The sequence below is a fragment of the Phaenicophaeus curvirostris genome, chromosome 21 (assembly GCF_032191515.1).
Source record: "Phaenicophaeus curvirostris isolate KB17595 chromosome 21, BPBGC_Pcur_1.0, whole genome shotgun sequence".
Taxonomy (NCBI): Eukaryota; Metazoa; Chordata; class Aves; order Cuculiformes; family Cuculidae; genus Phaenicophaeus; species Phaenicophaeus curvirostris.
The window spans coordinates 11,946,500-11,957,296 of record NC_091412.1 but is presented as its reverse complement, the minus strand read 5'-3'; the positions used below and the strand labels follow the sequence as shown (position 1 = coordinate 11,957,296).

General features: G+C 50.1%; 1 protein-coding gene across 1 annotated transcript; it reads right to left on the bottom strand.

Annotated features, from left to right (window-relative positions):
- PRKRIP1 (PRKR interacting protein 1) lies at nt 1–9,217 on the bottom strand. Its single transcript, XM_069873854.1, has 6 exons — nt 9,079–9,217; nt 7,977–8,055; nt 6,645–6,745; nt 5,789–5,874; nt 4,601–4,668; nt 1–2,388 (listed from the first exon to the last, which is right to left on the bottom strand). The coding sequence occupies exons 1-6, from the start codon at nt 9,196–9,198 to the stop codon at nt 2,273–2,275; spliced, it is 570 nt and encodes a 189-aa protein (XP_069729955.1). The 5' UTR covers nt 9,199–9,217; the 3' UTR covers nt 1–2,272.
- Between the last annotated feature and the right edge of the window lie 1,580 nt (nt 9,218–10,797).

Here is a 10,797-nt window from a genome sequence, read left to right as displayed (position 1 = left end):
CATGCTTTATTACAGTGATTAATTACACAGCAAACAGGCAGCCACACCCTGGCCTCTGCCCCAGCCCACCACCCGCGGGCAGGGGCTGCGGACCCAGCCGATCTCCCTGCATTCCCCTGTGCTGACTCCACAGGAAATACAGCATAAACCCATCCCCAGGGCAAGGAGAGGGGCACAGCAACGGGAAAAGGAGGGAGTTCCTTCCCGGAAAACAAGATAAATGCTGGCCAGCGTCAGCAATCCCATCCTGAATTCAATTCTGCCTGGGAGAGGGAGAAGACAAAAGAAAATAATTCCTAAAAACACATCAAAGAGACAAACATATCTGTTATCCTGAGTGTGCTTTTCAGCTCCCCAGACCACGAATCCCTGCTCAGTGACAGCAGTAACGCTGCTGTCCCTCAGTCTCACACTGGCACAAACACGTGGAAGTGGAACAGCAGCAAACTTTAGCCTTAGTCTCCATCAGAGAGTGACTCCTCTAGGAAAGAATCTACAACCAAGTTCACCAAGGCAAACACACATCCTTCTTCCTCATGACTGAGAAGCATGTCCTCATGCAGCAATGTCTGCTCTACTTAACACAAACCAGCACTAATTGACCCAGCTCAGAAGCCTGAGAAGCTTGAGGCAACACAGACTTAATTTATTCGTGACACTCGCACTTCTTCTCCATCCACAAAAGCTAAGAAACACCATAATGTTTTTATAGCTCATCCGAGGACACAGACATATCAACAGGGTTTACCTGCCCCACAAAGGATTCAAGGGAAGCTATTTTCCTAACTCAGCCCTCTCCACAGGGAAAATGCCAGAGGCTGCAGAGCTGCAGGGAACGAAACGCTGTCACAACCTACGCTGAAGCACCCACCTCAATGGAGCAGAGAACAATTCCTTGCAGACCTCTAGCTTGGGAGGTGATGAGATAAGAACCTGGCAGCTCTGAAGTCATCCTGCTCTGAAGGATTTGGGTCTGTGCAGGGGAACTAAACACAAACGTCACTCATGCTTGATCACATCTGCTGTCCCCCTGCTGCGATAATGCCCCCGAGAAGCCATTACATAAAGCCAGAGCAGAGACAAGGCAGGGTTGCTGGCAGCACAGCTCAACAAATGCTAAATTGAAAGAGAGAATCTCCCTTTTTATTGTTTCTGCTTTAAATATTTTGGCATTAGCAAAGGCTTGAGAAGCAGCAGCACCACAGTGTGGAAGCTGAGGCCCTGGGATGAGCATGTCTGAAAGAGAGCAGGCACTTCTAATGAAAGATACACCGAAAAGACAACAGCCTATGTTACAAATCAAACCACCGCTGCATTTGCTTCACACTTAAGTGCCAGTAAATATATGTACGGACGTTGTGATTCCTACCAGAGAACCTCAGTCAAAGCAAAGAGCTCCAGCAGGAAGAAAGGTAAGTGCTATTACATGAAGCTGAACACAAGCAACAGTGTTCCAAGACTTTCTGCCTTACAGGCATCACCTTTCAGAAAAGATACTGTTCCAATCTCAAAGCAAAAAACAAATGAAATGCAGCGAATGCCTTTTTCCATATTTTCATGTGTGCAGCTCCACCTGGCACTTTTGTCCTTCTTGCAGCACTGCGAGATTCTGTATTTTACCAAAATCCTCTTCAAAAAATAAAAAAGAAGACAGAACAATCCAACGCATCCCCTTTATTCTTTTAGAAAACATGGAAGAAATGGAAAGTTTTAGCCATAAAAAAAGGGATCCTGCTTAAAAATCTACAGAACTTGTCTAGCAACATAAACTGATTTCTTTGGGTTAGAGATGACCCCTTACAAACCCCCGAATTCAGAACACTCACAGTGCAGGAGAGTCTGGCTACAGACCACTGTTCTACTTCAGATTAAGCGCTTCCTTAGATTAACATATCCCACTGCTCCCAGCTCCAACAGAAGTAGAATACATAGCCCTCACAGTAATATTTTCCTGAAATGGCAATGGATAGGTTGTAGCTTTCAGGCTGAAAAACACTCTGGGCCATGTCAGAAGGAACTCTGGGGTCACAGACTTATGGCTGACTCTTTAGAGCAAACTGAGAGCAGACTGCACAGCAGTTATACAAGCAATTAAGAAAAAAATCTCCTATTTGGCATTTCTCTATCAATGTCTCGGGCCCGTGACGTGAAGGTCGCTCACCGTTAAGCAGGTAACACGTATGCCAATGGGCTCTGCTTGGCTGAGATGACAGACTTTCATGCTTCTGGATATAAAGCAATGAACAGTGTTTCCAGCTGTCCCCGAGAGGCCTCATCCTCTTCCCATCAAAAAACTTGGCTCTTCAGCATCATCTTCTTTCTCTTCCTCCTCCTTGCTGTCCTCCTCTTCCTCCTCACTGCTGACTTGTTCTTGAGATTGACCAGGTTCTATGAACACAAACAAATGAACCGAGAACACATCCCCATGTCTCCCTCGTTAAGTGTCTCATGACAAAGTAGTCTCAGCTGCTAAGCAAACATGTATTGGGTCATGCTAATTAGTACAGACAGATAACATATTCCCATGCGACTTCCTTGTTAAATATCTCACAACAAAGCAGTCCCAGATACCAAGAGAACACATATCAGGTTATACAAATTCCACCGAGCAACGCAGAGCTCAGAATATCAAATTTTCCCTTGGAGAAATATTCCCTTACCTCCAATGCTGCCACTGTGCCAACTCCACCATTAAACGACTCTGCCTCCTATTGAACACTGCTTCAAACAGAGGCAGTCAAATGCAAAAGAGAGAGATGATCTCATTTCCAAGCTCACCTCCGCCTTCCAGCATGAGCTTCCCGTTATCACAGAGCAATGCTAAAGAACGCAGGCACGGGGAAGCCACCAGCACGGCTCAGGACATTCCTGTGCCCACCCAAGCTTACAGGAACTCCAAAGTGCCATGAGCTTCTACAGACTATTTGGTGCACTGCAAGCACAGGGACTCCTTTAAGGTACATGTAAGACTAATGAGGGTACAGAAAACTCATGAAGCCTGCTAAAAGACTGGAAAACACCTATGAGAAATTAAGTAATGGATAATGAAAATTAGGGATGGCATAAAGCAGGACCTTCTCCTGCTCCACTAACACCCAGGATTCAGTTAGAGGTCTGATGCCACCGCCTGGCGAAGTCCTGTACTTCCATTGTGATTCAGGGCCTGTAAGGACGGCTTGAACAGCCCAGCCTTATTCAGCACTAACCCTTATTCTTTGTGCTCGTACTACAACAAAGGTGGAAGATGGCAATGCAGAGGGTTTATCTATTCATTCAAAAAGGAAGATAAATGTTTGCCTGCCAGATCCAACAAATACACTTCAATTACTTTGGAAAAATCTCACCCCAGGGCACACAAAACTGGAAGACAAGCCTGTTCTGAGCAGACTAAAGACAGCCACCAGTAGCTTCCATCTCCACTGATTTTTTTAAATAATTATTATTCCTTTAAACAGAGACCAACAAACTACAAGGAGCCGGGAACTGTTCTAAAGAAAGGTGAGTTTGGATTCTGGCTTACAGATTCACTTCTGCCAAATAAAACCGCTCCAGCCCAGCAACCGGTACCTGGCAGCCCCACAGCTCCGTGGCAGGACCTGACCCCGCTCCCCTCCCTCACAGCGGGGTGGCTGTTCTGCTCTGTTCAGAGTGAACCAAAGTGCGCTGACTCATACCTGAATTCTCCTCCCAGTCACAAATCACAAATGAGCGGCTTTAAAATAAATACAAAACAAAACACCAAAAAAAACCCTCCCTGCTACATTCACTTGTTGTCACAAGTAAAATTAACCTAACAATTATTTTTCCCTCCCATGTTTACATGGGGCTCAGCTGAAACAGATCCAATTCTGAAAGCAAAGCAGAAATAAGGTGGAATTATCAGGCAAGTCACTGCTCTAGCGGTGTTATTGGGAATGGTTGTAACTTTAAGGCTCATAACTGCTGCAGAGTTTGCGTGCTAACCCTCACAGGACAACTGGTGGATGAGTTCGCTAAAATACACTCACTGAAAGGAAGCAACTGCTATTCAAAAGTTTGAGCAAACAGTTGCACTGACAGTGCTGAACATTAATCTTCCAGACTGCAGGAGAGCAGAGGCAGTCAGGCTTCTCACATTTATTTCTATGCAAAATTAAATGTCCTGTGGAACAGATGGCACCAAGGTGGCTCAATCTCCTACACACACAACCATAACTCAGTTTCTTGCTGGGCATTTGTTCCACCTGCCTTCCCATGCGCATTTAAAATACACTTAAATAAAGAACAGCCTTTAACAACACTGTCATTGTTAGCAGGCGATGTTCTAGATCTGCAGTTTGTCAGAAGAGCTGGGACAAAACATCCACAGCCAACACACACAGATTCCAATGTTTGCTGTCCAAAATTTCCCCTAATAAAGGGAAAACGTTCACAAACAACCGAGTTATTTGTAAGATTAAATCTCAACATAGATGGCTCTCAAAGAGGAGCTCTGAAACATTCACTAAAATAACAATCCTAGGGCTTTTACCCACATACCAAGAACGCTTGGGGTGGCAGGGCGGAACAAACCCTTCCAGGCTTCGCTTTGGGAATGGGAAGAAAAATGAATTTCACTGACCTTTTCCCTGCTTCTTTTGTTCAAGTTTATTTTTCTTGGCTTGCAGTTTCTTCTCTTTTAACTTCTGGCTATAAAGCAAAAGAGAAAAGACTCCTAAGCAAACCCAACACTGTAGCACTTCTGCACATTCATACACTGATGAAGGACATATTACAGACATCTTGGAAAAGCAGACCAGACAAGTTCAATTTGAAATTAGCCTCAACTGAAAATTCAGCGAGAGCAAACCTGGACACATGGTGAACAAGCTTTTCTGCACTGGTTTCAGTCTAATGGAATTGTTTTTAAGTCTCCCATGATGCCACTGCAAACATAACCATTCAATAGGCAAGATCTCGGAGAGCACAGAAGGAACAGAAGTGAAACTGCTCCTACATTTTAGCTACCTTCACAGAATCACAGAATAACCAGGTTGGAAGAGACCCACCGGATCATCGAGTCCAACCGTTCCTATCAAACACTAAACCATATCCCTCAGCACCTCGTCCACCTGTGCCTTAAACACCTCCAGGGAAAGGGATTCAACCACCTCCCTGGGCAGCCTAACCTTGCCTAATAAACAAAAAAAGAGACAACAGTGTCAAAACCCAGACTGCTGGAACTGAACACTGGAAAAAAACCAATCAAGTCATCACCAGTAAAATATGCTTTAAATGAAATAAAAAAAATAAGCTCAGCGTGCTTCGACCTTTCCTTTTGGCCGCTCTTGTTCAACACGCTGGGTTCTGGGAGTAACAGCAGGGGAAGAGGGAATTTCAGTTCACACAGCCCGGTGCTGTTTGCCAGGGAAGGTGACCAGGGTGGTGAGCGGCTCCTGCAGGGCAAAGCCGCTTGGCACCTACACTACGGATGGGAGGTGCTGGAGCGTTGAGGCAGCATTTGCTGATTGAACAGTTGCTCTCCATCTCAGCCAGGAAAAGGCAGCAGGCCAGATCTGACTGCTGGCCATCTGCTGGACCACACGACATCAAAGTGAGCTGGCAACAGCGTCTGTGTTGTGCACTTTTGTGTTAATATGCCAGTGAGTCACTCCGCACAGGCCTTTCAGCAGCAATGCTCAGCTACAAGATGTAAAACCCTTTCGCAGAGCAGCAAGAGACGCTGCTCAGGGTCAAAGCCTCCGAAAGCACCGAGCCGCAATGCCCTGGTAAGAGGGCTTCCAAGCCTCCTGGAGCAATTGGCCCTTACCGCTTCCTTCTGCGTTTTGCTGTTTGTTCTTCTGCAATCATCTTATTCCTCTCCAGCTTCTTCTGGAACTCCTCATCTAGTCTTTGCTGCAAAGATATATATCACACTATATCACACTATATCACACGTCATACTTTGGTCACAATCTAAACTAAAATACTTTTAAAAAGTCACATTCTTTTAGGGAGAAGCATTTTAACAAAATACAGAAGGGAGCTTTGCCAGATTTTGTCTGACAGCTTCTTTACACAAGTGCCATATTCCTAGGGCTGACTTCTATAGAGGCAGCGCTTGTAACCCGCAGCCTGAGCTAAACATCGAAGCCTTCAGAGGGAGGAATCCTCACCAAAACAGATGAGAGAGGCTGGGCTTCTGCCCTAAAGAATGCTCCAGTAAAACCAAGAGCATAATTTGAGGCACAAACATTAACACACAGGTCAAAGGATGCATCTTGTCCGAGAAAGAACATAACAACATTGCTCTCTGAAAGAGGTGTTCCTAGACCAAGACTCAGAAGCGAGTGATCCAGACTCTGTGCACAGGCACTTGCTTTGATTCTGTCTGTGCGAGACAGTGATATCAAGGATTGCTGTTTTTTAAAGCATTTACAACGCAGCCTGGGAACACACATTCATGTGCAGTCTCCCTGTGTGCTGAGCAGAGGAGATGGAGCTCGTCTGACACAAAGCACCAAATGTTTCGTACTGACAGACGTGCCACGTATCACACACTCCCACAGTTCTCTTCTGAGCAGGGGTGGTTTGGAAATGAACCATTTGTACATGACTTTAAAAGAACATAAATGACTAGCAACAAAAACCAAATGGTTGGGACAGGGGATTAGAGTCCTGCTGACCTTCTCAGCCATGGCATCCATGAAATCCTGCCTCTGGTACTCTCGCCGACGGAGATGCCGGTACACGTGAAACTCTCCGCTCCCCGCCCCAGCACTGGAACCTACAACAAAGAAGCATGAGTCTGCCAGAACTGGTCAGCTACTCGCTTGGAGAGAATCCCATCTTAGATGGACACTGAGGCAGTAAAAGAACCAGGGATCAAACCCACACCCCTTGCTCTTCAAGCAGGCGAGTTAAACACCTGCTGAGGCTGCTTCTTGCTAGATTTCAGCAGTTCAGACACAAAACAGAGGCCAACTGAAAGGTGACAAACCCCATCCTATCGTACTTTCCCATGCATGATAGACACCACTGACAGCTTTTGACTGTTCCTTCATAAATCAAATCCCTATGGTTCTCTTCCCAGCATCAGTCCGCATGCTGCAGCCTCACACAAGCTTTTATCATCACACTCCAGTCTGTTTCCCAAGACATTTCTCAACACAAAGCACACAAATACACCTCTCAAAGAAGACACCTGGTAATTAAAACACAGCAGCAGGGGCTGCAGTAGGGTTGCTCCTGATACTAACAGGATCACGGCATGTCAGGTGCTCCCAGGAAAACAAGAGAGTTCAACTCAAGCACATGGCAGGGCTGTTTGAAAAAGCCATGAGGGAATCACAATAAGAGGAAGAGTTAACCCAGAAGCCCATAAAAGCTTTAGTCCAAGATCCCTTGGACTAAATATAAGTCTGAAATAAGAACAAGCCAGCCCCTAGAAAGGACCATTACTAAGGATGAAGGTCCCAAAGACAGACAGAACTTCTATACACAGATGCAATTTACACAACTACATTTAATCCTTGCAGGTAAAAGGAAAGTGTAAGCAGAACACGTGGGTCAAGCCCTTGTGCAGCTGCCAGCTCCCTGTCTGACCACGTACAACAGTGTTTACTGCACACGTCTGCTTCTCACGGCTCGACATCCAGACTCAGCAAAGAGGGACTTTGCAATTAGAACTTTCCAGAGTGCTCTCAGATCTATGGAAAAGGCAGATTCACTTATCGTTTCCTTGCCCTCACCAGAGCAGCAGTAGATTTCATAGCATGCAGCCCAATTGCTGCAGTGCCACCAGCATTGTTCACTTTGTACTCCTACAACAAGCAGAAAAGTGGGACCCAAAAACCAAATGAAATTTGGAAAAGCAACTCTCAAAGCACATTTCACACCTCTTTTCTCCAGCAAAATAAGCAATGACAACAGAAGACCGTCTCTGGCCTTTCCTGTTAAACACTTCTCTAAGTTTACTGTAGCTGACCCTAGAGTTATCTCAAGAACAGTATTGTTACCCATCACGTCTCTAACGAACTCCGGCGGAGGTCGCGGTGCCCATTCGTTCAGTTTTTCAGGAATTGGCACAGTCTTTTCCTGCAAGAACAAACCAACCAGTCATTGGTATCTTCTGGGAGCAAAGTCTGCCAAGCTAATCACCTGCTGAAAGGTGCTGTCTGTCAGACCACAGCCTCCTCCAGCAGCCGAGAGACCTCAGAAGGAGCACAGACTCAGTTACTTCTGCGTGCACAGGGATCAGGGGTGGGCAGGAAATGGGAATCAGGAGGCATCCCCTCTCTCCCTCACACTCTGGCCTGCAGGTCACCAAACCTCAGGAAGATTAGGAGTCTCTGCTTCTTTTCAGCACAGAAGCTAGAATGAAGCAAGTCAGCACTCCCACTAGAGTGGTTTGGGAAGAGGAGAAAGACATTTACATAACTTCCCTACCAGATCTACAGAGGACAGGGAACAGCAGGGGAGGGAGAACCCGTGGTGCGAGTTCAGGGGAAGAATAGGGTGTGGCGCTAACTCGGACTCCTCCAGCACACGGACGGGGGGAGGCAAGAGAGTCTCCAGCTGGCAAACACCTCCTTCTCGACACAAGGATCCGAACACCCAGTTAAACGAACTGGACCATGCTCCTGCCGTTAAAAGCAGCGGGCAGGGCCCTGAGGGGCCAGGCCTCCCCCTGGGTGCCCAGAGAAGGCTCCTTTGCCGCATAGCACCCCATGAAGGACGGGTCCCCTTCCCCTCGGGGCAAGCGGGATGGGGAGGGAAATTTGGTTCCTCTCCCCTCGTGGAGGCCGGGGACAGGAGGACTCGGTCCTCTCCCCTCATGGAGCCCGGGAAGGAGGGGGATGAAGGTCGGTCCCTCTCCCCTCACAGACCCAGGTACAATAAAGCGGGGACGAAGGACTCAGTCCATCTCCCCTCCCAGGACTGGGAAGAAGGAGCTCGGCCCCTCTCCCCTCGCAGCGCCGGGCAGGACGAGGCAGGAGCGTTGGTCCCTCTCGTCCCACAGAGGCGGAGGGGGGACGGGGCTCAGTCCCTCTCTCCCCTCACGCAGCCCCGGGGCGGGGGAGGGAGGGAGGGCGGCCGTGACCCCCGTCCCCGCCTCACCGGGTTCCTCATGAGCCGCTCCAGCCGCAGTCGCTGCTCCTCGGCCGCGTTTCGCGGGATGACGAGCGGCTGCGGGTCCTTGCGGGGCCGGGGCGGCCGCGGGGCCGAGGGCGCCGCCATGTTCCGCCGCGCGCCGTGACGTCACAGCGCGAAGCGACGACACCGACTCCCTCTGACGTCACTCTCGCGCGACACCCACCCCCCTCCCCCTTCGCGGCCCCGTCATGGCGGCGCCTGCGGGGCCGAGGGAGGAAGGTGCGCTCCGCTCGACCGGCATCTGGCGGGGCCGCAGGGGCCGCTCGGCGCTCCCCCTGCTGTGGCCGTGGGGCTGCTGGAGCCCTGACCCGCCTGGTGCCCCGAGCAGGGGCTCAACCCGCTATGTTCTGCACACACGCGCCCAGCCCAGCCAGATCCAAAGCGGAGCCGCGGGCTGAGGCCTGTTGTATGGAGCTCAACACGACCAGGCCCTGCACTGCGGCCACAACAACCCCCTGGGGCTGCGGGCGTCGGGAAAGCCGCTGGGAAGCTGCCTGGCGGAGAAGGACCGGGCGGTGCTGGGCGGCAGCGGCTGAGCCTGAGCCCGCAGGGGGCCAGGGGGCCCAGAAGGCCACCAGCACCCTGGCTCGGAGCAGCCGTGGGGTGGCCGCCAGCAGCAGCGCAGGGATCGTCCTCCCGTGCTCGGCACCGCACCTTGAATCCTGGGTTCAGTTTTGGGCCCCTCGCTACAACGAAGACATTGAGGAGCTGGAGCCCATCTGGAGAAGGGAATGGAGCTGGGGAAGGGGCCGGAGCGCAGGGGTTCTGGGAGGGGCTGAGCCCTGGGGCTGTTTGTCCTGGAGAAGAGGAGGCTGAGGGGAGACCTCATCGCCCTCTGGAAAGGAGGTGGCGGTGAGGTGGGTGCTGGGCTCTTCTCCCAAGGGACAAGTGATAGGAAGAGGGGGAACGGCCTCAAGTTGTGCCATAGGAGGTTTAGATTTGATATCAGGAAAAATTTCGTCACTGAAAGAGTTCTCAGGCCCTGGCAGACGCTGGAGCCCCTTCCCCATGATGGTGTAAGTGATACGGGAATTCCTGGTGCCTCCCCAGCAGGCTGCCGGCACCATCTGCTTGTGTCATTTCAGTAATGAACCAGCGCTGCCTGCGTGCCCGCCGGCTTTGTGCGCGGACAGTGACGAACGGCAGCGAGATTCCCCGCGGCACAGCCTTGCCAGGTGCCGGGAGAGGCAGCGGGGGGAACGCTGCACCATCTGCATTCATCTGGGCTTCGCAGGAACCGTGCCTAGACCAGCTGAGGGCTCGCTCACCCAGATCCACGCTTCTCCGATGGGGACGGAGGAAGCTGTCAGCAGAGAAGAGGAGCTGGCTGTGATACAGGCTTCTCCTACAAGCCAAATCTCTTGTTGAGCCGCTGTGGCCCTACAGAAATGGGAAGGCATGCGCTGGGGCTGCACGTGCGTCAGGGAATTCACTGGTAAAGGTCAGCTGCAATGGAAGAGGGGCACGAGCCTTTGTGTCGAGTATGGAGATGAGCTGGAGCAGTGAAGCTGGGCTCTGGGTTTCAAACAGCTTCGTGCTGTGCATGCGGAGAGGGTGACAGCAAGGGGAACAGAGCTGTTGGGAATGGCTCCTTCTCAGGTTTATGGGTCACTTGTATGACCTGAATTCATTAAGTGCCCATGCTGTTACCCTTTCCCCAAAGAAAATCAGAGCAGCTCCCCA